Source organism: Scyliorhinus canicula, chromosome 15 (assembly GCF_902713615.1).
Source record: "Scyliorhinus canicula chromosome 15, sScyCan1.1, whole genome shotgun sequence".
Classification (NCBI taxonomy): domain Eukaryota; kingdom Metazoa; phylum Chordata; class Chondrichthyes; order Carcharhiniformes; family Scyliorhinidae; genus Scyliorhinus; species Scyliorhinus canicula.
The window spans coordinates 57,292,352-57,318,837 of NC_052160.1; the positions used below are offsets into that span (position 1 = coordinate 57,292,352).

The 26,486-nt window shown below is 48.6% G+C and overlaps 1 protein-coding gene across 1 annotated transcript in view; it reads left to right on the top strand.

Annotated features, from left to right (window-relative positions):
• The window catches only part of LOC119978636 (cytochrome P450 3A8-like), a 96,115-nt gene that overhangs the window by 59,335 nt on the left and 10,294 nt on the right, over positions 1-26,486 (top strand). Inside the window, exons 10-14 of the mRNA XM_038820421.1 lie at positions 3,564-3,657; positions 6,605-6,765; positions 14,650-14,876; positions 25,279-25,441; positions 25,573-25,693. Of these exons, the coding sequence (XP_038676349.1) occupies positions 3,564-3,657; positions 6,605-6,765; positions 14,650-14,876; positions 25,279-25,441; positions 25,573-25,693 (766 nt within the window). The remainder of the gene's footprint in view (positions 1-3,563; positions 3,658-6,604; positions 6,766-14,649; positions 14,877-25,278; positions 25,442-25,572; positions 25,694-26,486) is intronic.

The following is a 26,486-nucleotide window of genomic DNA, read 5'->3' on the forward strand; positions in this document are numbered from 1 at the left end:
AGCGCGAAGAGCTCCCGCCGGTGGCCGCGAGTCGCGGCGATTTCGGGGCAATCCCCGAGTTTCGACGCACCCCCCGACTACCGTTGGCCTTTGGGGCCATCGCGAGCAGCCAGCGGGGCCGGTTTAAAAACCGGTGAAGAAACCCACGTGGGTGCTGGGGCGGCGGGGGCTGAGGTCCTGGGCCCAGCGTGGCGTCGGGGCCAGAGCAGCGGGGGCGGAGCTACGAGGAGGCTGAGGAGGCAGGCCCGAGTCCAGGACACCATGTAAGAGCGGTGTCCCACAACGGATGGCTCCCACCTAGGAGGAAGAAAGAAGGTGGGAACCTGGTCCCAGGGGAGTTCTGGATGAGTACAGAGGGGAAAGGAAGAGAGATGGAAGATTTAAAGAAGTTGGGTGAAGTTTTTTTTTTCTCCCCTTTGTCTTTAAAGAAAAAGAATAATTCAGATTGATGAAGGACAGAAGGGTGGAGGGAGAGAGGGGAGAAGAGGAAGAAAGTGAAAAACAATAAGCTGCTAAAGGATGCGAAAAGCAGCGTCGAAGAAAGGAGGGAACGCGGGGTCGCCGCTGAAGGAGAAGACGAATAAAAGTGGTGATAGGATGGCGGAAGCCGAACTGCAAAGCGGGGCCGCACTATTTACGGTGGAGAAGATGACCGAGGTGATGGCGGGGAAGCTGAGAAAACAGTTTGCGAGGCACATGGAGGCCAAGAAAAAGGAGACAGCGGCCTCATTGAAATTACTGGTGGAGGAGGCAATCGCCCCGATAATTACCCCATTGAAGGTGGCGGTGGCAAAGGCATTGGCCCAGGTGAGAGAGCAGGGCGAGAAGATGAAGGAAGTGGAGGAAGCCATGTCACGACACAGCGACCATGTCACCTCGATGGGAGATTTGTGGAGCAAAACTGGAAGACTTGGAAAACCGCTCAAAGCAGCATAATTTGAGAATTGTGGGCTTGCCCGAAGGGACAGAGGGCCCAAGGCAAACACAATACTTCGCTAAGAAGTTGGCGGAGCTGATGGGGGAGGGTGAGAGCCCCTCCCAGTACGAGCTAGACCGAGCCCATCGGTCGTTAAGGCCGAAGCCCAAAGTGAACAAGCCGCCAAGGGCAGTAATTATCTGCTTCCATAAGTTTTGCATGAAGGAGAAGGTGTTAAACTGGGCGAAGCAGAAGCGGGAGATACTATGGGATGGCACCACAGTCCGGATCTACCAGGACTTGACGGTGGAGTTGGCAAAAAGACGAGCGGCGTTTGGGCGAGTGAAGGCGATGTTGTACAAGAAGGGGGTACAGTTTGGTATGGTGTACCCAGCGAGGTTGAGGGTAACGTATAACGGCAAAGACTTTTATTTTGAGACAGCGGATGCGGCTGAGGCGTTCGTAAAGGCAGAAGGCTTGGGACAGACATGAAGAGCGGAGCTGGAAGAGAGACTGTGGAGTGTGTTTGAACAGCCGGAAAATGTGTTAATGTTATAACTTTCTTTTTACGGATTTGTATTGTAATCCACTTCTCTTTGTATTGTTATAGAGTTTAAGTTAATGGTGGGTTGATGGGTGCTCTGTGTTGCGACGATTAAATGTTATGTTAGTGAATTGTATGGATTGGATTGTTGGGTTTGGTTTTTTTTCTCTGGGACTGGGTGGAAGGGGATGATATGTCTTGGCGGGGGGGGGGGAGCTACCTGCACTAGCTAGCTAAAGTCAGTTAGCTAGTGAACGGAGGTGAGAGGAGAGGAGGGCTGCGGACATTGGAGCCTGGATAGCAGGCGTCAATGAGCCTACGAGGCGAGCGAGAGGGGAGGAGGAAGCGTTGGATGCTGGGGGATGTGGTTTCTGGGGGGAAAGGTAGGGGGAGTTTTGGGAGGGGGGAAGGGGTTCGATGTTAAAATAATTGAGCTGCCAGTGCTACCTGATTATTATGCCACCTTTGAAAGTTAATTTCAGCCTTTTTGTTTCGGAGTTTGCCCACCCTTTTGCAATCTGGCGAAATCCTTTGATTCTGCTTTTGATTTGGTCTCACAACAGACCTCCCATGTGTTCTGGCGGAGACCTTCTCAGCTGCACAGTGGATCTTTCTTCTGCCCTTCAGCCTCTATGCCTGTAATGGACAGTTTTAGGCGCTTTCCTGCAAATTCTTCGAGATCTTCTGGTTCAACGTACTTTTCTCGTGTCAGACTGCAGTTTCTTCATTTTCTCATTGCTGGGAATTTTGGGTCCTTCATCTTGCCGCCATGTTTTAGGTTGTTTGTTGTCCCATGTAGAGGCTTATGAGGTTGAACATTAACTGTCTTTTATTCATACACAACTATATACATATATATAAGATACAGCCCTGATTAGGTGCCATCTTCATGTCGACTTCTACCAGACTCTCTCTACCATACACTACTCTACCATGTGGCTCTGTACATCATAATGTGGGTGGTACTGTTTCCCCAGTCCCACTTTGACCCTTACTGTCTCGAACAATGTCATGTTGCAAATGATTGTACAGGAGAGAAACTGGAGTTTCTTGCTCAAGTTGTGCATTTTGCAATCCAAGTAAAGTTGGTTAAGTTAAAGATCAGAGGAGTTGAAATTGATTGCAACTATCGAATATACAGTAACTGTCTCCTTGACTTGTTTAACAATCATTGATGAGGGTTTGGAGAGCTTTACTGACACAAATCAAGGTGAGTAGTTTCAGCCGTGAGGGGAGGCAAAAAGAAGTGGGGTCTTCTCACTGAAAGGTTCAACCTATAATGTTACCGAGGAACATGTTGTGCATTGGTTGGTGAGATGGCGCTAGAGCAACTAATTAGGATGTAGAACGCCCAACCCGAAACCAAATCCATGACCGCTTCTAGATGGGAAGTTGATTAAAAACTGGAAAGAGGATTTGATGAGGTATTTGGGAAGGGACTAAGTGAACATCTCTAAGATCCACGAGGCTGTGCTGAGCTGAGTGTTCCCCTGCATCATCAACGACTACGGATCTGGAGTTCCAGGACTCCTGCTCCATCACCAGCAGAGTGAAGTATTGGAGTCTCCCACTGGCCACCTATAGTCCTCAGTATTGACTCTGTTCCAACTGTGCACAATAGAGTAATTTATGCACACACTGGAACTGACCTCTGCTGCTCCTGTCAGGGGAGCAGGCAAACTTTGAAAGCCAAAGATTTAAAGTTGCAGATGTTTGTCTTGTTCCCACAAGGATTGAATGATCATCCCTCTGGGATTGATTACCTTTCTCACAGAGGGGTCCCGGGGATTTCCACTAGGATAGTAATGAGCTGATGTGGGTAAAATATAAGGGCAGAATACCCAGAGCAGATCAGGAGCTCTGTCCGATACCCCCTGGAGCAGTCTTTGAAAAGATATGGATGTGTGACTGTGTTGACTGCTTTTCTCTAACTAGAATCTGTGTGGGTTCTGATTCCAGCCTCTCTGGAAGCAGAACATGTTTCACGTTCTACTTCCTCCTTTGCACCTCTCTGGAATTTCAGGATCTAGGACTTTATTCCTAAGAAACCTGTTCCTGTGCTGTTGTAGCTGAATCCTCACATGGTCCCTGTTGAATTCTCAGGATCGGGTGGATTTTCTGCAACTGATGGTTGATTCTCAAGTGACTGAAACCAGCCCCCGGAACCAGAATGATGTCAGAAAATCAACAGACAAAGGTACCATCAGTGGAAAGCTCCTCATTCCCTTCATCCTTGTTTCTTTCTGTTCCTGAAATTAATGCCCACTCGTCACTTTATTTTTGTTTCTCACTCTCTGGTCTTCTGGTTTTCCCACGTCTTACCTGACTGACAGTTTAGACACTGGGTCTATTCCCACCCCCTTAAATCCCAGTGAGGGGTATGTGGGAACATTCTGGAGAGGTCTAACTCCTGCTGGGATTTGTTATTTTTTTAAACTCCAGTGGGAATTGTCTGGTGCCTGGTCTGTGATTCTGCCCAATCATGGGTCTGAGACTGGGAACTGGGCAGGGAAACCGAGACACACATTAATTGTCCTTACACTTCTTGTGTATCTGAGCACTTGAGTTTCGATCAGTATTAAGCCTGTCAATACTGACTATCCTGCAAGAGAATAAAAGTAGTAATCAAGCTTTAGAAAGTCGATTTGGACTGGCATTTTATTTACTAAACTCTAGCTTGTAATCTATTCCAACAATGGTGCAGGGAATATAGTCAATAATTTTAATTTAATTCTCCTAGCACAGTTATTGGAAACATGAAATGATCTGTAGTATCTCACTTTAAGTATGATGTGGAGATGCCGGCATTGGACTCGGGTGAGCACAGTAAGAAGTCTTACAGCACCAGGTTAAAGTCCAACAGGTTTGTTTCAAATCACTAGCTTTTGAGCACTGCTCCTTCCTCAGGTGAATGAAGAGGTATGTTCCAGAAACATGTATATAGACAAAGTCAAAGATGCAAGACAATGCTTTGAATGTGAGCATTTTCAGGTATTTAAGTCTTTACAGATCCAGAGAGAGGGGTAATCAAGTTTAAAGATCTGCAAATTGTCTCAAGCTAGGACAGTTGGTAGGATTTTGCAAGCTCAGGCCAGATGTTGGGGGGGTAAATGTGATGCAACATGAATCCAATGTCCCGGTTGAATCACTGAAACGACTATACGATGATATCAATAAGTTCCATCCCACCATCAGACTCACTATGGACTACTCTCCAAAATCGGTTGCGTTCTTGGACACACTCATCTCCATCAAGGACGGTCACCTCAGCACTTCGCTTTACCGCAGGCCATCGGATAACCTCACAATACTCCACTTCTCCAGCTTTCACCCTAAACACATTAAAGAAGTGTCATGTGAGAGTACCTTTAAGAAATGGATGTTTAAGCAATGTACCTCTAAGAAATGGAGCAGCTCATATTACTGAAGTGGTGTCAGAGGGTGGGGGGAGCTGCTGAGCTCACTTCTGCTTTTTGGGAGTTTTAGTTTCAGTTTTGAAGAAAAGAGCTTGGGTGTGTCTGTGTTTGCAGTGAGCTGGATCTGCGGTGATCTCTGCCAAGAAAGACTATCTCTGAATCATTTGGGTGATTTAAACTCATGATAGTAATGTCTTTAACCTGATGTGTTTCTGTTGTTAAAGGTGAAGTCTTTTGGAGGTTTGAAGGAACATTTTGAGCGATTATTTAGTGTTGTATTATTTTCGGGGTTATCTTTGAAGTAAGGGGGTATTAAGTGATCCAATGTTTATTTAAAAGGTTAAGTTGAGTTCATAGAATAAACGTTGTTTTGTGTTTAAAAACCCACGTGTCCATAATTGTACAACCACACCTGGAGACCAACCCGTGTGCTTCAAAAGCAACAATACATTAAAGGTAGAGGTTGTTTGAACTCCATGATACATTTTGGGATCCTGAAAACGCTGCTCCCAAAGGCAGAAGCCATCCCTTATGGACAAGCCCTCCGTATACACAGGATCTGCTCAGATGAGGAGGAGCATAACATACATCTACAGACGCTGAAAGATACACTCGTACGAACGGAACATGGCGCTCGACTCATCGATTGACAGTTCCAACACGCCACAGCAGAAAACCGCGCCGACCTCATCAGAAGACAAATACGGGACACAACCGACAAGTATCCTTCGTTCCCCAGTATTTCCCCGGAGCTGTCAAACTTCGATATCTTCCTCGCAGCCTTCAACACGTCATCAATGAAGACGAACATCTTTCCAAGGTCATCCCCACACCCCCACTACTTGCCTTCAAACAACCGCGCTACCTCAAACAAACCATCAGAACAGCAATCACGACACCACACAACCCTGCCATGGCAATCTCTGCAAGATGTGCCAGATCATCGTCATGGGGTACCACCATTACATCTGAGAGCACCACCCATCAGGTACGCGGTACATACTCGTGCGACTCCGCCAATGTTGTCTACCTCATGTGCTGCAGGAAGGATGTCCCGAAGCGTGGTACATTGGCGAGACCATGCAAACACTGCAACAACGGATGAACGGACATTGCGCAACAATCGCCAGGCAGGAATGTTCCCTTCCAGTCGGGGAACACTTCAGCAGTCAAAGGCATTCAGCCTCTGGTCTCGGGGAAGGTGTTCTCCAAGGCGGCCTTCAGGACGCGCGACAACTCAGAATCACCAAACAGAAACTTATAGTCAAGTTCCGCACACATGAGTACGGCCTCAACTGGGACCTTGTATTCATGTCACATTACATTTGCCTCCCACCATCTGGCCTGGGCTTGCAAAATCCTACCAACTGTCCTGGCTTGAGACAATTCACACCTCTTTAACGTGGGATTACCCCTCTCTCTGGATCTGTAAAGACTTAATTACCTGCAAATGCTCGCATTCAAAGCATTGTCTTGCATCTTTGACTTTGTCTATATATATGTTTCTGGAACATACCTCTTAATTCACCCGAGGAAGGAGCAGTGCTCTGAAAGCTAATGATTTGAAACAAACCTGTTGGACTTTAACATACTATGCTCACTTTAAGTAGTTAGCAATAAATATGAATGGAATAATAAAAATATTTGCATTGAAAACTCAACATTTTTATTTCTGTATTATAAGATGAAGTTTGTGATCAATATTCTGATTCTTCTGGTTTTCTGCAGCTCTGACTGACACGGAGATTCTGGCGCAGGCCATGACCTTTACCCTAGCTGGATATGAGACCAGTAGCAGTACAATGACATTTGCCACGTACAATCTGGCGATGCACCCAGACGTACAGAAGAAACTGCAGCAGGAAATCGATGAGGCTTTTCCAAACAAAGTAAGTCCTTGAGAATGGACAAGAAAGAACTTGCATTTCTCCAGCACCTTTCATGACCCTGAGGACAGTGTTTTGTCAAACTTTATTTCCTGGCACCCACTTTTAAGAAACGACCCACCATTTTTGCTTACCTCAGCTTATGATTTGAGTTCTTGCTGCGTCCTTTGAAAATAAATCAAGAGGGTTGTCCTCAAACCCGCCATGTTTAGTTTTCAAAGGCCTTTGAAGTATTGAGGGTTTTAACCTTTCATTTTCCAGTGCGTCACTGCATATAACACACATGGGCTTTGCATCCTGATTTGCATTGGCACAATTACAAAGCCATACCTAGAGAAATCATCTTTATACTGCTTTGTTCCCAATTTCAGTTTTCTAATTGTTTAAAATGATCCATCTCCAGTTCTTCACAGTCATGTTGGCTTGCTTGCTCCCAGATAGATAATGGAGGAATCTCTCCACCATGATTTTGCGCCAAAAGCACGGACAAACGGGGCGCATAATGCCATTGTACGTGCCGGACGCGTGACCTGCTCTCTGTCACCGTTTGGTCGGAAGGCTGCTTCGTTCTATTTAAAAGCCGGTCATGGCCAGCATTCCTAATTTAAAAGCTGGTTGCGGCCTTTGGGCACCTCTCCCGCAATTGGGAATGCTGCGACCGATTGCTCTGCGACCCTCCCGACACCAGCCCACAACCCACCCACGGGTCGTGACCCGCAGTTTGAAAAGCCCTGCCTTAGGACATCCTAAAGCTCTTTACAACTAATTTTGGTAGTCATTGTTGCCATGTAAAATACAGCAGCCTATCTGCACACAGAAAGATGACAATGACCAGATAAATATTGCCCCTGAGAACTCGCTCGCTACTAAAATCCTCCCATAAGGTGTTTTCTCTCCAACTGAGAGGGGCCTTTGTTTAAAGTCTCATCAGAAAGACCTCAGCACTGCATTGGTGTGACTACCAGGATTATTGTGCGAAATCTCGAGTGTGTAGATTTAAAGCCACAATCCTGTGACTGAGGAGAAAGTGTTAGCAGCTGAGGCATGGCTGATGTCGAGGGGGTTCATTTCCTGAGAGCTCGCTGGTGATGAGGAAACTTCATCTGCTGGGAGAATTCACTGAGGAAAGTAATGAGCATTCAGCTTGTAATTTTCCAACATTTGGCTTAAATAATACGGCCGTGTGTTCAAAGAATGAATCCATAGGCAGTGGTGTTTAGGGCAGTAAATGGAGCTAATTTTCTTTGCTGTTTGATCACCATCAGTTTCCAGGATTTTCTCTATTGTTTTCAAATGACGACAATGTGCTGTGTTTATTGGGCTTTAAAGTCAAGTCCATTTATATTTCTTCAATGAACAACTGTTCAGCCAAATGTTGATAGGGAGGGAGACAACAGAGAGTAGAGCCGTTCCTATCCTATTGGGGATGATGATGAGTTCCCATGAAGTGAATGGCCTCATTGATGTTGCATTCCCTGCTGCACTGTGGTGTCCAATATCCCTGGATCCTCTTCACTTCATTCTGCTTTTACCTTCCATGCGTTAAGACAAAACCCCCATAGCCCCACCCCCCTTTTGCCACTCTTCATTGAATGGCTCTCCCATTTTCTTCACTCCTATGTAAACTTTATTTCTCATTCTTTATTCCTAATAGACAACGGCGGGATTGTCCGATACCGAAATCGGGAACTGCGATCAGGCGGAGAACGGCTCCCGACACCGAAATCGCGGCAGGCGCCGGTTTGACGCCGGGTCACGATGCTCCGCCCCCTCCAAATCGGTGTCATCGAGACGCACACCGCGTGCAGTCGGAACCCCGTTTGAAGATCATTTTCGGGACCATCCGCGATGCTCTGCCACCGATGGGCTGAGTTCCTGATGGCGCGGCCCACGTGTGGTCACAATGGTCATGAGTCTGAAGTGGTGGCTGTGGAGAGAGAGAGAGGGTGTGCGATAGTGTCCAGCACCGCCATACTCCACCGAGATCTGTGCCACTGGCTCCTGCCAGGGGTGAGGGGAGTAGTGGGGGGTGGCCAGGAGGTAGACTGTGGGATAGGGGTGGATGGGGACGTGGCCCAGCACAATCATTTGCGGTGGGATTGGTGCGTGTAGGCATACCTGCGGCTGCAGCTTGTCAGCCCAGCGGATGCCCTGCACGGACCCGGCGATTCTCCCACCGTTTTTTGCGCGTTCTGCATGTGTTTCACGCTGCGCTGGTGCTAGCCCTTCATCGGGAGCTGAATCGGTGCGGGTGTGACGCCAATTCATTTAATCTCGAACACCATAGATCCTCCGTTGGCATCAGTACTTAGTCGCAAGAACAGGGAATCCAGCCCAATACTTAGACAACCTGTTCTCTGCCCTTCTGCCTTGATCGGAAATAGGTTATTAGGAGCGCTGAGAGATTTGTCATTCCTGTTGGAAGGCTAATAGTTTCTTCCATATACTTCTCTCCCTACACCCTAGACTGTCCGTTTCCACCACCCTTTCCAATTTTTGCCTTAATCTGTTTGAATCTTAATCAATCCTTGTGCCTGCATAGGTTCCCTCCAAGTGCCACGGTTTCCTCCCACAGTCCGAAGATGTGCAGGTTAGGTGGGTTATGGGGCTAGGCCAGGGATGTGGGCCTAGGTAGGGTGCTCCTTCGGATGGACGGTGCAGATTCAATGGGCCGAATGGTCTCCTTCTGTACTGAAGGAATTCTATGGATTAGTTGCTGATCCACATTTCTCTGGTGTCCACCTCTTTGGGTAATGTTCATTCACTGATAGAGGCAAGTATGGAGGCACCTGGATTATAATTAGCATGTATATTGCATATTAATCACTTGTCTCAGTTCTTGGTGTTTTGGCTAAAATGGATTAACTCGCTGGCATCAACATTTCTAACCCAAGTAGATGCAGCTGATGTGCTGAAGTTTTAATTTCCACAGTTCTCACAATGACAAGCTCTGCCTGGTGCTTTTGACCATGATGAATATAATGCACTTAATGGTGTTAGCTCTGTTCTCATGTTTCTTGTGTCATATGACAGTGTTTGCAGCACCAGGTCTAAGTTAGTCATCTCAACCACCCTTTGTATCACAGAGTTCCACATCCAAGCCCTTCTCTGGTAACGAAGTTTCTCCTCAATTCCCTATCAGATTTATAACCCCGTTGATCTGGTCATTCCCTCCCCCGGCACACACAAATGAAAACATCAACTTGAATATTACATTGCCCTATCACAAAATGTTATTTTCTTGCCCTGACCCCAATTTTCACAAATGTAGCTGTGGTGAATCACAGTAGTGTAATTCACACTGTATTACACATGTTGTACTATGTCTCTGTAAGCTTGGCACATGAGCAGTTGCGCTGCTCTGCCACTAGGGGGAGATGCACTGGGAGTGTACGGGAGTTTGCACTGGGCTCCACCCACAGCTCCTCCCCTAACCGGAAGTATTAAGGTTGATGCTGAGAGCCTGCCTGCCAGTTCATCTGGAGTTCATCTTGTCACAGGCAGGCCCTGTTGTAAGACGATTAAAACCACTGTTCACTTCTAACCACGTGTCTCGTGAATTGATGGTCTCATTAATTTAATCGTCTTAAGAAACAGTAAGGAATGACCATGGAATCAGCCCTCAAGCCTAATCGACTGGAATTCGACCCGCAGGATGCAGAGGCGAAATAAATCTTTTTGCATTGGCTCCGATGTTTTAAGGCCTACCTGGCTGAAGCAAGCAGCACGGCAACGACGGAGGAGCAGAAACTCAGTCTACTGCACGTGAGGGTGAGCCATCATATATCTACTCAACTAAACTGTACCGGCTCATATACAGAGGCCCTGGCCCTACTCGATAGAATGTACGTGAGGCCTATTAATGAGGTCTACGCGCGCCACGTTTTTACTACTCGCCGCCAGCGCCCTACAGAATTGCTAGAAGAATTCCTCAGAGACTTAAAAGCCTTATCCCGGAACTGTAATTATCAGGCTGTAACTGCTGCAGAACATAGAGAACTTGCTGTCCGTGATGTCTTTGTTGCAGGCCTTAAATCAAATTACGTGTGCCAGCGACTGCTGGAGAAGGGGGCCCTAAATTTAGAAGATACTGTTGAACTCGCTACAACTATGGAGGTCTCATTTTGTAGCCTCACCTCGTTTCCTGCCGACTGCGCGACCCCATCATGGGCCCCTGACCAGCGACTCCCCCAGGCCTGCGCCGCACGGCCACCCAACCACCATGCTGCCCAGCCTGCCACTTTTGTGGCCAGCCCCAGCACCCGCGGCAGCACTGCTCGGCCCGCAACGCAACCTGCAGCAGCTGCGGGCGAAAAGGCCACTACGCCAGAGTGTGCCTGGCAAGGAAGGCCCCAGCCTCTAAACCTCCAGCGGCACAAAGTAATCGCTCTCCGCACTCGCAGTCCCGCAGGCCCCGGAACGCAGCGGCCTATGCCCCGACTCCGCCCCCACCCGCCACGTGAGATCCATGGGGACCGCCATCTTGGTGGACCCCCACCACGCGGTACACCACGGGCAACTCATGGGGGCCGCCATCTTGGATGCCATCTTCCTCACCGCCCGCCACGTGCGATCCACGGGGGAGGCCATCTTGGGCCCCATCCTCTCCACACTTAGAAAACTCGATTGAAGACTGCGACCTCAGCGGGCACTCATCACGGGGCCATCCCAGCGCAGCCGACCGAGCCGCCGACTACCCGCAACTCAACGCAGTCACACTGGACCAATCGCGCCCAAAGCATCTCCACAACTCGATGACGACGGTCCAAATCAATGTGTATAGTACACCGTGCCTTATTGACTCCGGGAGCACTGAGAGCTTCGTACACCCAGATCTGGTAAGACGCTGTTCGCTCCCCGTTTTCCCTGCACGGCAAACTACCTCCCTCGCTTCGGGTTCCCACTCTGTCCATATCCAAGGGGTCACCGTCGCAGCTCTAACAATCCAAGGCGCTAGCTACTCTAATTTCCAACTATACGTCCTGCCCGAACTCTGCGCCCCACTCTTATTGGGACTCGACTTTCAATGCAATCTCAAGAGTCTCACGCTCAGCTTCGGCGGACCCCTACCCCCACTCACTATCTGCAGCCTAGCCACGCTGCAAATCTCCCCCCCCCCCCTCTCTTTGCCAACCTCCGGACTGTAAACCCGTAGCCACTCTCATCAGGTGGTACAGACTACAGGACAGGGTGTTCATTCGATCCGAGGTCCGGAGGCTTTTACGTGAGGGGATCATAGAGGCCAGTAACAGTCCCGTCAAGACCGGGGAAAAATTCCGCATGGTCACAGACTATAGTCAGACTATTAACAGGTTTACGCTCCTCGACGCGTACCCCCTCCCCAGGATTGCAGACATGGTGAATCAGGTCGGCCAGTATCGGATTTTTTCCACGGTGGATCTGAAGTCTGCATACCACCAACTCCCAATCCGCCCGGAGGACCGCCACTTCACGGCGTTTGAGGCCGATGGCCGCCTCTTCTACTTCCTCTGGTCCCCTTTGGCGTCACAATTGGGTTTCTGTGTTCCAACGAGCAATGGACCGAATGGTGGACCAGTACGGGCTGCGGGCCACGTTTCCGTACTATGACCAGCAGGATCACGATGCCAACCTCAACCGATTTCTCCAGACGGCCCAGAAGCTTAACCTCACATACAACAAGGAGAAATGCGTTTTCCGCACAACCAGACTAGCCATCCTCGGCTATGTCATGGAAAACGGAGTCCTGCGTCTCGACCTGGGTCTCTTAGAACTCCCTCTCCCTCATTGTCCCAAGGCCCTCAAACGGTGCTTGGGTTTCTTTTCGTATTACGCCCAGTGGGACCCTCAATAGGCGGACAAAGCCCGCCCACTCTTTAAGGCCACACTATTTCCCCTGTCAGCTGAGGCTTGCCAGGCCTTCAACTGCATCAAGGAGGACATTGCCAAGGCTGCCATGTGGGCGGTGGATGAATCCGTCCCTTTCCAGGTTGAGAGCGATGCCTCAGAGGTAGCTCTCGCAGCCACACTAAATCAGGCAGGGAGACCAGTCGCATTTTTCTCCCGAACCCTCTCCGCTTCGGAACTTCGACACTCCTCAGTCGAAAAAGAAGCACAAGCCATTGTGGAGGCTATTCGTCACTGGAGGCACTACCTCGCAGGTAGAAGGTTCACCCTCATCACTGACCAAAGATCGCTTGCCTTCATGTTCGACAACTCGCAAAGGGGCAAAATTAAAAATGACAAAATCCTGAGGTGGAGGATCGAACTCTCCACCTACAAATACAATATTATGTATCGACCGGGGAAGCTCAACGAGCCCCCAGATGCCCTGTCCCGCGGGACGTGTGCCAGCGCACAGAGCGACCGCTTATAAGCCATCCACAATGACCTCTGCCACCCGGGGGTCACCCTGCTCGCCCACTACATTAAAGCCCGAAATCTGCCTTTCTCCACCGAGGAGGTAAAAGCCATCACCAGGGATTGCCCGATCTGCGCGGAGTGCAAACCGCACTTCTACAGACCAGACAGGGCCCACCCGGTCAAGGCTTCTAGGCCCTTTGAACGCCTCGCTATCGATTTCAAAGGGCCACTCCCCTCGACTAACAGGAATGTGTACTTCCTGAACGTCATAGACGAGTTCTCCATTTTCCCCTTTGCTATCCCGTGCCCCGATATTACCTCCCACACAGTAATTAGGGCTCTGCATAGTATCTTCACCCTGTTTGGTTTCCCCAGCCAAGTACACAGCGACCGGGGTTCGTCCTTTATGAGCGACGAGCTGCATCAGTACCTGCTCGGCAAGGGCATCGCCTCGAGCAGGACTACCAGATATAACCCCAGGGGGAACGGGCAGCTGGAGAGGGAGAATGCGACGGTCTGGAAGATCGTCCTACTGACCCTCCGGTCCAGGAATCTCCCGATCTCCCATTGGCAAGAAGTCCTCCCCGACGCGCTCCATGCTATTATGTACCTCTACCAACCAGACCCCTCACGAGCGGCTCTTTATTTTTTCCAGGGGCACTACCACGGGGGTTTCGCTCCCGGCATGGTTGAAGACACCGGGCCCAGTACTCCTCCAGAAGTACGTCAGGGCCCACAAAACTGAGCCACTCGTAGAGAAAGTGCTCCTACTGCATTCGAACCCCCAGTACGCCTTCGTAGCGTTCCCTGACGGCCGCCAGGACACTGTATCCCTCCGGGACCTAGCACCTGCAGGATCCAACCCCCCCAATACCACCGCCGAGGTACCCCTCACACTACATCCCACCCAACTCGCCCCCCACGCTCCCGCACCTACCAGTTCGCTACTTTTTTTTTGCACGCCCGTGCCAGCTAGCTCCCAGCGTCCCCAGTCGAACCAGACGGGTACGAAGCTCGGGCGGAATCGCCCCCGGAGTCCGCCATTGTACCCCAACCGACGGTGCTCATCCAGCCACCAGAAGGGGCTGCAACCCCGGTGCTCCGCCGATTACAGCGGACAACTCGGCCACCGGACAGACTCAATCTGTAAGCCACCACCCCCACCGGACTTGATTTTTTTACAGGGGGTGAATGTGGTGAATCACAGTAGCATAATTCACACTGTATTACACATGTTGTACCATGTCTCTGTAAGCTCGGCACACGAGCAGTTGCGCTGCTCTGCCAATAGGGGGAGATGCACTGGGAGTGTACGGGAGTTTGTACTGGGCTCCACCCTTGGCCCCACCCACGGCTCCTCCCCCTAACCGGAAGTATAAAGGTTGATGCTGAGAGCCTGCCTGCCAGTTCATCTGGAGTTCATCTTGTCACAGGCAGGCTCTGTTGTAAGACGATTAAAACCACTGTTCACTTCTAACCACGTGTCGCGTGAATTGATGGTCTCATCAGTAGCGTTGTTATTAAAAGTGTTTCTCTTGTGTGTAGGCTCCTCCCACCTATGATGGGGTGATGCAGTTGGAGTATATGGAAATGGTGATATCTGAAACCTTGCGGCTGTTCCCTCCTGCACCCCGTATTGACAGAGTGTGCAAGAAAGATGTCCAGCTCAATGGGCTAACTGTTCCAAAGGGGACTGTGGTCATGGTTCCTGCCTACGTCCTGCATCGTGATCCAGCATACTGGCCAGAGCCTGAGGAGTTCAGACCTGAACGGTACGTGGTAATGACTTGTGTTCTCCCTACCCCTACCCCCACCCCCACCCATTGTCTGTGGCCTTTCCTACTACTGATAGTGTTTTATTGTAAGCTTTTTTATTTGCATTAACCTTTCTACCTATGGGGATTTTTAACTAGCTCAGCATAGGCCTCTGAGCTGCATCAGTTGAACAGTTTACTGAAGAGCTGTTTACATCACTGTATTCTGCACAAAATCTTCTTACTTGGCACCTTCCACTTCTGCTGCCTTGATAAAGTGCTCGTTGTTTAAGTTAAAGCCTGGCTTTTGATGGGCTATTCAACTTCTGGGGCATGCACTAGAGCCAGCTTGCACAGCCTCACCTAGACTGAGAACATATAGAGCAGAAAGTACAGTTGTTGTGTCTTGAACTGCTGGAGGATTTGAATTTTGATGGTCAAGTAGCTCCTGACACAGTTTAGGGTTTGGATGGATTTGTTTATTGTCACGTGTACCACGATACACTGAAAAGTATTTTTCTGCGAGCAGCTCAACAGATCATTAAGTACATGAAAAGAAAATGAAATTAAAGAAAATACATAATAGGGGAACACAAGGCACACAATGTAAGTACATAACACCAGCATACGGAGGTGTAGTGTTAATCAGGTCAGTCCAGAAGAGGGTCGTTTAGGAGTCTGGTAACAGCGGGGAAGAAGCTGTTTTTGAGTCTGTTCGTTTGTGTTCTCAGACTTTTGAATCTCCTGCCCAATGGGAGAAGTTGGAAGAGTCAGTAAGCTGGATGGGAGGAATTTTGAATAATGCTGCCTGCTTTCCCTAGGCAGCAGGAGGTGTAGATAAAGTCAATGGATGGGAGGCAGGTTCATGTGATGGACTGGGCTTTCTTCACGACTCTGATATTTCTTGCGGTCCTGGGCCGAGCAGTTGCCATACCAGGCTGTGATTCAGCCAGATAGGATGCTTTCTATAGTGCATCTGTAAAAGTTGGTAAGGGTTAATATGGACATGCCGAATTTCCTTAGTTTCCTGAGGAAGTATAGGCGCTGTTGTGATTTCTTGGTGGTAGCGTCGACGTGGGAGACCAGGACAGATTTTTGGAGCCTAGGAATTTGAAACTGCTAACCATCTCCACCTCGGCCCCGTTGATGCTGACAGGGGTGTGTACAGTACTTTGCTTTCTGAAGTCAATGACCAGCTTTTTGGTTTTGCTGGCATTGAGGGATAGATTGTTGTCGCTGCACCACTCCACTAGGTTCTCTATCTCCCTCCTGTATTCTGACTCGTCGTTATTCGCAATCCGGCCCACTATGGTCGTATTGGCAGCAAACTTGTAGATGGAATTGAACCAACTTTTGCCACGCAGTCATGTGTGTACAGGGAGTACAGTAGGGGCTAAGTACGCAGCCTTGCGGGACCCCGGTATTGAGGACTATTGTGGAGGAGGTGTCGTTCATTCTTACTGATTGTGGTCTGTGGGTTAGAAAGTTGAGGATCCAGTTGCAGAGCGGGGAGCCAAGTCCTAAGTTTTGGAACTTTGATATGAGCTTGGCTGAGATTATGCTGTTGAAGGCTGAGCTGTAGTCAATAAATAGGAGTCTGATGTAGGAGTCCTTCTTGTCGAGATGCTCTAGGGATGAGTGTAGGGCTGCTGGGGCCCTCGACAGCGGATTTTTGGTTTCCTGCTTGAACCGAGCATAGAATACATTGAGTTCATTGGGGAGGGGTGCGCTGCTGCCGGAGATACTGCTCAACTTCGCTTTGTAGCCCGTTATGTTGTTTAGACCTTGCCACAGCCGTCGAAAGTCTGTAACGGTAGTCTGTGACTCTAGGTTGGTCTGATATTCTCTCTTGGCATCCCGGATGGCTTTGCGGAGGTCGCACCTGGATTTCTTGTATAGGTCATGGTCGCCTGACTTGAACGCCTCAGATCTGTCCTTCAGTGGGGAATCAATCTCGTGATTGATCCATGGTTTCCGGTTAGGGAACTTACGTACTGCTTTTTTTTGGCATGCAGTCATCCACACATTTGCTGATGAAGTCTGTGATGGTGGTGGCATACTCATTTAAATTAGTCGCTGAGTTCTTAAATAGTGACCAATCCACTGTCTCCAAGCAGTATTGTAGGAGCTCTTCTGTTTCCTCGGACCAGCACTGCATGACCTTCTTAGCTGGAGAAAGAGCACCGTCTTATGGTCTGATTTCCCAAAGTGTGCCCTTGATATTTGAATAGCAGTGGTCAAGAGTGTCGTCGCTCCTGGTGGGATAGGAAATGTGCTGGTGGAATTTTGGCAGTACACTCTTGAGGTTGGCCTGTTGAAGTCTCGGCCACAATGAACAAGGCCTCCAGGTGTTCTGTTTCATAATTGTTGAAACAGTGTACAGTTCGTCCAGCGCCTTCCTCACTTCTGCCTGGGGTGGGATGTATACCGCCGTGATTAGGACTGAAGTGAACTCACACAGAAGGTAGTATGGGTGGCACTTCACGGTCAGGTATTCCAGGTCCGGAGAGCAGTAGGTCGCCAGGGTCGTCAAATCCAAGCACCAGGAGGAGTTGTGAGGCAAACCCCTCCACCCTTCGCTTTGCCTGATGATGCAGTGCAGTCTGCCGATGAATTGAGAAGCCTTCAGGTTGTATGGCACAGTCCGGTGAGGCGAGGGTGAGCCATGTCTCTGTGAAACAAAGCACACAGCAGTCTCTTACTTCCCTCTGAGAGGTAAGTCTAGTGTAAAGTTCATCCAGCTTTTTTTCGATCACTTCTACGTTTGACAGGAGAAGAGTCTTGAAACTGCGTTGCTTCAGTCTCACCTGCAGACCGCCACGTTTTCCTCGGTCGGCAGCTGTGGCTGGATGGTCCCGAGATCCGATGGGAGAAGTCTGACCTTGTGGAAGGCAGGTGGTTGCATCTGGCGGGGGCCGGGGCGCTGGCGGTGACCAGGGCGCTGGTTATGTTTCTGGGGTCACGTTTGGTTGAGGTAGTGGGGTTGCTCGGGGGGCATGTTTGCGATCCGGACGGGTCCCGGCATTCTGCAAGCACGGGAATACCTTGCAGCGCGTTCAGGTCCTCGCGGAGGTCTCTGCTGTTTTGAGGGTTCTGGGTCTCAGGCAGGGGCTTCCTGAGGCAGGTTGGGCTGGGTCTCATGTTCTGTTCTCTCCTTGGGTGCTCCTGGGGTCAGGTCTTGGAGTCGGCCCGGTCGGGCCTCCACCTGGATTTTTCTTTCCTCCATCTCCAGGTAGGTCAGGTTGCTGGGCGGGCCTCTCCGGGTCGGGTCACTGGGCAGGCCTCTCCAGGTCAAGTTGGGCCGTGTCTCGTCGTCGGGGGTCTGGTCAGGTGCACCAGGGACTGGGCCGGGCGATCCGGGGGCTGGCGTCGCTTGTTAGGCCAGGTTGGGCGCTGCGAGGTCCTGGTTGGGTCCAAACCGAGGCCAGGGCTTCACTTCAATAGGGGCTGGTTTAGCACATTGGGCTAAATAGCTGGCTTGCAATGCAGAACAAGGCAGCAGCATTGGTTCAATTCCCGTACCAGCCTCCCCAAACTGGCACTGGAATGTGGCGACTAGGGGCTTTTCACAGTAACTTCATTGAAGCCTACTCATGACAATAAGCGATTTTCATTTCATTTCATTTATTATTATTACTTCCGGTTTGGGCCCAATCCGCTTCCAGGTCGTGGAGGTCAGGTCGGGTCCGGTCAAAAGATGTCCACAGGCCTCGGAGGATGTTCAAACCTGCAAGAAAAGATAAAAAGAGGATTTGTTTATTTGTCTGTGATTTCATTTTAATACTACCAGAAAATGGAGGGCAGATTACTGGCACTTGTCCTGTTCTGGGGCACAAAGTATAAACACATGAGTGGAAACCCATTTACTATGCTTAAAGCTGCTGTGGCGTCTGCCTCACCTGTCAAAGGTTCATCAGCATTGGGGAAGTACAAAGTTCTGTTTGTATACCAACATACACACCAACTTTCCAGCAAGTATAATGATGTTTTCCTTGATTCTACTGACTAAACGTGACTGAGGCTCAATATAACAGTGTTGTCACCTATCTGATTGAGGCCAACTAACTCAACACTGGACAGACATCAAATTCTGACACTTTTCTGTGTGGGGAAGTGAGTGGGGCACATTGCGTTTGGCGGTGGGGGGGGGGGGGGGGGGGGGTCACCTCTCACGGCTGAATAGCTGGCTGTGTGCAAACTGTGAGATGTGAGTGTGAGGGTTGCAGCAGTTTAATGTATGAAAGTGAGGTATGGGTGTTAGGTAGAAATTGTTGCTCAGTAAGTGATGGGTGGGTGCTGATTGAAGCACTGTCTAAGGCTCATGATTTATTGTAAGAATCCAACAATAAAATTGCGTTCACTGACCTTGACTATTAGTGTGAGGTAATTGAACGTCTTACAGCATTGCATCTAGATCAATGGTTCTCAACCGGGGTCCACATGGCCCCTGGGGGTCCATGTAACATTACTGGGGGTCCACACAAATAAAATACCGAATTGGGGGTCCACGGTGATATTTTAGTGGTCCATAGAGCAATTCTATTTCAGAACAAATTAGACTCTCTCTCTCTCTCGCACTGACAAAGGTCAAAGAGAGATTATAATCTATCTAATTTACCTTGAGGGCTGAAGGAGCTCAGAACCAAAAAGGTGCATTTGCTGTGGCCCTAATTGTCCCACTAATCTCCCTTGGATTAGTTTGCCACGCTAATGAAGGAAGGATTAATGGCATTAACTTCTTTAGTAGCAGAAACGATTTCGGCCGAAACTATCAACTCTCAGGAGCTATAAATATTGACATGACCCAAGCAGGTCACTTCAGTTCTGTGCAAAACTCCGTCGCAACAAGATAAGAGATATTAAAAGTATTGGTTCATAAATATATGTTGCATTTGGTGCAAATTTATCTTTTTTTTTATTTGTCGCGACGCATTGATAGGGGCTGTTTAGCTCACAGGGCTAATCGCTGGCTTTGAAAGCAGACCAAGGCAAGCCAGCAGCACGGTTCGATTCTCGTAACAGCCTCCCCGAACAGGCGCCGGAATGTGGCGACTAGGGGCGTTTCACAGTAACTTCATTTGAAGCCTACTCGTGACAATAAACGATTTTCATTTTCATTTCAAATGGCGGAGGATGTAGAAAAACAATTAATAGCTAATTTGCAAGTAAAACAGTTTGCCCTCCAACTTGATGAATCTACCTTAAGAAATAATGAAGTCATTCTATTAGCATATGTGAGATTTATAGATTATCAAGGACCCAGAGAGGAAATGCTCTTTGCCAGAAGTCTTAGGAGAGACACAAAAGGTGAAACAATTTTTAATGAAGTTGTTACTTATTTCAAGGAAAGAAATATTCCACTCAAAAATATAATTGCATACATGTGCTACTGATGGTGCACCATCCATGACTGGCAAATACAAAGGTTTTATTACACTCTTGAAAAAGGCTGTCCCCGAAGTATTTCGCATACACTGTGATACACCGTCAACACTTAGTTGCAAAGCAATTGGGCGGACGTCTGCATGATGCCCTTAGCGTATGCGCGGATGATGTCATCTCGCATATGCGTGTAACCCGCGCATGCGTGGGCCGGTATGCCCCTCAGCCGCCCCGCGAATGGATACAGCGGGGCGGCGGAAGGAGAAAGAGTGCGCAGGGTAAGTACCCGCTGCCCGCGATCGGTGCCCACCGATCACGGGCCCATGGCACCCTTGGCACGGCCGTGGTACTGCCGTGCCAATCGGTGCCAATCGGTGCCATGGTTCCCCAGATCGGGACTTTACGGCCGTTTTTACGAACGGTCAGACCAGGTGTGATTTACGTTCATAAAAACGGTCGTAAAGGCCTTGGAAATCGGCCCATCGGCCAGGGGAGAATCGCTGCTCGCCGTAAAAAAAACGGCGGGAGGCGGGCGTGGGGGGGGGGGGGGAGAATAGCGGGAGGGCGTCGGACCAGCGTGGCCGTACAAATTTACGCCGCCCGCTATTCTCCGCCCCGTCGTGAGTGCGGAGAATTCCGCCGAAAAAAACTCGCTGAGCAGCATCAACCACAGGGATCTCATTGAATAAATCTGCATTTTTTTCTTAATTACTCACTTAGGCCTATCTTAAAATGGTTTATTATGAATTATTTACTAGTGTACATAATGCTCTATAGAATTTAATTGTTAAATATGTTTATTTGCAAAAAATTAGTTTTCCTTCAAAATAAAGCATAATCATTTACTATTTCTTTAATATTTGATACAATTCCTTTACTTTTTTGTTAGTGAAAAATATAAGAAGCTTTTTTTTCTGTGGAATGGCTATGGGGGTTCACAAAAAAAAATTAAGAGGAAAAGGGGTCCATGGGTTAAAAAAGGTTGAGAACCACTGATCTAGATCCTAGAGGATAGACTGCTTGTATTGACTACAATGGCTACCTGTTGCCATTGGCCTTCACAGTGTCTGTCTGGAGGGCCCCCTCTCTTCAGGGAAGAGATCCTCTCACCTCCTGTCATCCTCCAGAAAACACATGGATTGAAACAGATTTCTGATTGGTCCCTTTGCAAGCCAAGACACACCCACAGTTTGTCAGGAATGTGTAATTTGATCTTGCTTGCTTCAGGGCAATTCAAGGTCCTTGTATGGTGTAACATAGAAACAGATATAATCACAACACAGAAGCAGGCTATTTGATTCATTGTACCTGAGCGATCCATCCTGACCCCACTTTCCAGCTCTTGGTCTATAGTTACAACACCTCAAATGCATATCCGAGTAGTTTTTAAATATGATGCGGGATTCTGACGCGGCCATCCTAACGACAGTGAGCTCTAGACTCTCGCTACCCTCTGGCAGAAAAGATTAGGAGCAGAAAAGTGGTGGCACGGTGGTTAGCACTGCTGTCTCACGGCACCAGGAACCTGGGTTCAACTCCAGCCTCAGGTGAGTGTGTGAAGTTTGAAAGTTCTCCTTATATCAGCGAGGGTTTCCTCCCACAGTCCAAAGATGTGCAGGTTAGGTAGGATTACAGGGATAGGGAGAGTAGGCCCAGATAGTGTGCTCTTTCAGAGGGTCGTGCAGACCCGATGGGCCGAATGGCCTCCTACTGCAGTGTAGGAATTCTATGGTTCCACATCTACGGATTATCTCCTCAACTTCCCCTTCATTCCTCTACCAATTACTTTATGGGTGCACTCTAATGGGCGCGAATCCATGCGAGCAGGTTAATCGCGGGAGAAGCTGAAATCGGGATCTGAGTTGAGCGCCGATCGGCTTCCAATCTAACTATCCCGCTCCCGTTGGAGACATCCGGATCCCACTGCGATGTGGTGACAAACCAATAATCACCAATTAAGGCCAATCTCCACATGGTTAAAGGGATAGTCCCCCTAACTAATGGCCTCCTGTGAACTGACCGGCTCTCAGTGAGCCCTTTAGCACATCTATTTAAAAATGTGAAGCTAGCGCAATGGCTGCTGAGGGAATTGGAGGAGCTGAAACTGGGCAATCAGCCCAGGGGGCGTTAGAGCTGTTGTCCCTGGGAGGGATGGGCCTGGGGGGGGTGGGGGTTTGCCGCCTCCGGTGGGGGTCACCTCTGTGCTGTGGGGTGAGGGGCTCAGCGCGCGCGGGTCCAACATGCCCCCCGCACCCCCCCGGATTGTGTATACCCTTAACAGGGGCGACTTCAACAGCTGCCTATCCATCCCACCGAATACCCCCAATCCGCTGTAATATGGTGAAGGTCACTTCAACTCCCTCAGACCGTGGCGGCCTCTGGCTGCTGAAGGCTGTTGCTGATAGGGAATCGACATTGTTAGATACATCCGGCAATTCTCGCTTGCTAGCACACTTAGTGCTTCTCCTGTTAGATCGCACCCTATATCTATGCTACTTGGCTATTCTCCTCTCTGCTATTGGAATCTGCTATCCACTCTATTTCAGTCCGCCATAAATTTTGCACTTCAAATAAATCTCTCTTGAGCATTCTCAGTTCTGACAAAAGTAACCCCAGTTTAGGCAATATTTCCTCGTAGCTAGAATTCTCCATTCCTAGCAACATCCAGGCCATTGGAGACTGCAGGGTGATCGGCGACAGGGCAGGATGGCACCCTGGTACACCCCTGAGAATCTTGGCACTGCTAGCCTGGTACCCTGGCAGTGCCACCTGGGCACCCTGGCAGTGGCAGGCAGTGCCTGGATGGCACTGCCAGGGTTCGTGGGGCACTGCCATGAACCCAGGTGCCAGATAGGCAATGCCATGGGTTGGGGGGGACTCCTTGCAAGTAGAGGGGGGAGGGGGGGGGCTCCCAAGTTTGGGGGTGGGGGTGGGAGTGAAGGCAGTCAATAAAGGGGGGCGGGGGGGGGGGGGGGGGGCCGAGGGCCCGAAAGTGAGGGGAAGGAAGCTTCAGCTCTGCAGCAAGAAATCCCTCTTAAGTGCGGCCTGCGCGGGGATAAACTCCCTGAGGCAAAACAAAAGGCAAAGTACTGTTGGACAGTGGAATGTTTCTTGGCATTGGAGCCACCAAGAAACACCCCACTAAACGTGCCGCTCCGTGGACTTTAACTTCAGCCCGCTAAGTCGCACCCCACCTTTCTCCAGATTGTCTTCCTTTGTCACCTTTCTGTCCATCTGACCAATCCATTGATATTTTCCTGAAGCCTAAAGCTTTCATCCTCACTATCAACCACATGACCAACTTTCCTATCATCTGCAATCTTCTTAATCATGTTCCTTCCATTTAAGTCTGGGTTATTGCTATGCAGCACACACAGGAAAGACCCAGTACTGAGCCCTGCGTGACTTGCTCCAGTGCCTGCCAGGCAGTCTGCAGCGTTTAGAATGCTGCTGTGATTCAAAATGATGACTGCGGAAAGTATAGGTTACTTGCAAACTTGGCTGAGAACCCAGAGATCCATTAGACGTTTGAAACAGGGGAGCCCCATGGAAAATATTGATGGATTGATGGCTGTCTTGTCTGATCTCTTCTGTCAATTTTCCAGTGTTTATTTGCACAAGACAAAGAGGTTTCAAGTGCTTGAAACTTCCGCTACTGATAATTTAAAGGGTTAGGATGTCCAATCCTTTTTTAATTGGCCTCGTAAAATAAACTTTTATGAATAGTTCACAGTTTTTTAGTATTTTAAACAAATCCAATTACCACACAAAGGTTAATTGATTCTATAAGGAGTGTATAATAGGTGAGCGAGTACGGAAGTGGCAGTGCTTTGCATACAGGGTATGAGGGGCCATGGGGGTGGGTGGAGGGGCATTGCTCAGCGTGGAGCATATGACTGGCTGTGGGGCATGGTTTGGTATGAGTAAGATCTTTTGTACCTCTCTTCCAAAAGGTTCCATAATCCAGACTATGGTTCCCAAAACCTCTGAGGTGCCGTGAGACACAATCGTTTGCAAATCTGGCTTGACTCCATGAAACTCACAGAGGACTAGGACATGCCTATCACACTAGATCTGACGTGACGGGTGTGGGCTCAAGGCCTGAACCAGCCTCAGCCTAAAATAAAGCTGCTAAAAATCAGACACCCCCGGGCATGGGGTCAGAATCCTGGAATCCGACCCCAGCCATCATTTTCAAAACTCCATGGATTCTCCCCAACTCCATGAAAATTCAACCCAGAGTCTCAAGAGCAATAGCTGGATGTAATAGGTTACTAATCCAATAACATGACCACTATGTTACCATTCTCCTTTGTGATTTTAAATGGGAAATACTTGAGGCTCTTACAGAGTAGATGGGTTGGGATGGACCAAATGACCTTCCTCATCCCCATCTATTTTCGGATCTTGTTAAAACAAATCCCAGATCACCAAAGTGGAAATTTGAATACCGACCAACTACCTACCTTCTAGATTCTCTTTTACAAATTTTCCCGTCCCGCTCGATTTCTCGTTAAACCCAATGATTAAAATTGATGCTGTGAACCAGAGACACTGAGAGATTTTCATTGAAAATTCACACAATCATCTGGAAATCAGCACAATTTCCAAAGGTAAAGAGCTCAATTTGGACTCATTATTCTAACCCCTTGGTGCCCTGTTTGTAAAAACAATTGGGTTTATTGTCATTTTTAGACAGACACTCTTTAAGCTCATTTTAAATTTGGAGTTCACTGACATGTAAAGCACCCCGATTACCATCTTGAATAGATTTGAATCAACCCTGACTGTGCTGCTGTTCTCTACAGCTGATTAGTCTGGCAACACTCCACAATCTGGACTCACATCAAAACTGGCACCCAGTGGCTGTGTAGCAGCAACTCAAGAAATTTCAGTCAGTGAAGGAATTGCTGGGACAAAATCAGAGTTACAGTTTTAAACTGTTGCATACTCCATCCACTCTGATAAACTTAAACTATGTCTGAGCTAATTCAGCAACAATTTATTCCATTCCTTTTGTCTTTGTTAATATCCCTAGGTTCAGTAAAGAGAATAGGGAGCCTCGGGATCCTTGTATCTTTCTGCCATTTGGCATGGGCCCTCGGAACTGCATCGGGATGAGATTTGCACAACTTTCAATAAAGATGGCACTGGCTTCACTCTTGCAACACTTGACCCTGGTACCATGCGAGGAGACACCAGTGAGCATTTAATTGTTTTGTTTGTTGAGTGAATACTGAGGGGAAGTAATAATGGGACGGAACAGAATCATCTCTTGCTGTAATAAAACCATCCTGTTGGCCTCGTATTACTATTGTTCTTTCTGTTTCAGATCCCACTGGAACTGGATGTGACTGAAATCATGCAGCCTAAAAAACCCATAATCCTGAATTTGTGCCACGAGTTAATACTGAGTCAAGGGAATAAAGCACCTGGTCCATGTGGAGCTATGAGTGTGTAGGATTATGTACATCTCAAACTGTACGCTACTTATCAAATGGAAATATATGGAAACTTGCATAATTCAGCAAGAATATATATGATCAGAGTAAACAATAAGGATCATTAATAATAATCCATGGTCTACCTCCTGCTATTAAAACTGTCTGAATGGTGATTAAGTAATTAGTGTTGTACAGAGATATTGGGAGACTGATTATTAAATAGGAAAACATCTGTCAATTGAATATTACTATCAAATCAGTAGAATATGGCAAAAAAATGTAACCATAAAAATTGAAATGAATCATCTGATTATAAATTCGTTTAACAAAATTTATAGTTTTATCGGGGCGACATGGTGGCACAGTGGTTAGCACTTCTGCCCCACAGCACCAGGGGACCAAGTTTGATTTAGGCCTCGGGTGACTGCCCGTGCAGGTTTGTACGTTCTCCCCGTGTCTGGGTGGGTTTCCTCCGGGTGCTCCGGTTTCCTCCCACAAGTCCAATGATGTGCAAATTAGGCGGATTGGCCATTCTAAGTTGCCCCTTAATGTCCAAAGTTAGGTGGGGTGATGGGGATAGGACAGGAATGTGGTCTGAGGTAGGGTGCTCTTTCAGAGGATCGGTGCAGACCCGCCTCCTTCTGCACTGTAGGGATTCTATAGCTGTGGGCTGTCTATTATTTGAAATACTGAGAGCAGAATCAACCGGCCACGATACACCGAAAGGCGGCACAATGCGGCCAGGAGATGACGACGATCCCTCTTCCGGGATCTACCCAGCCCGTCACTCCTCGCAAGATCT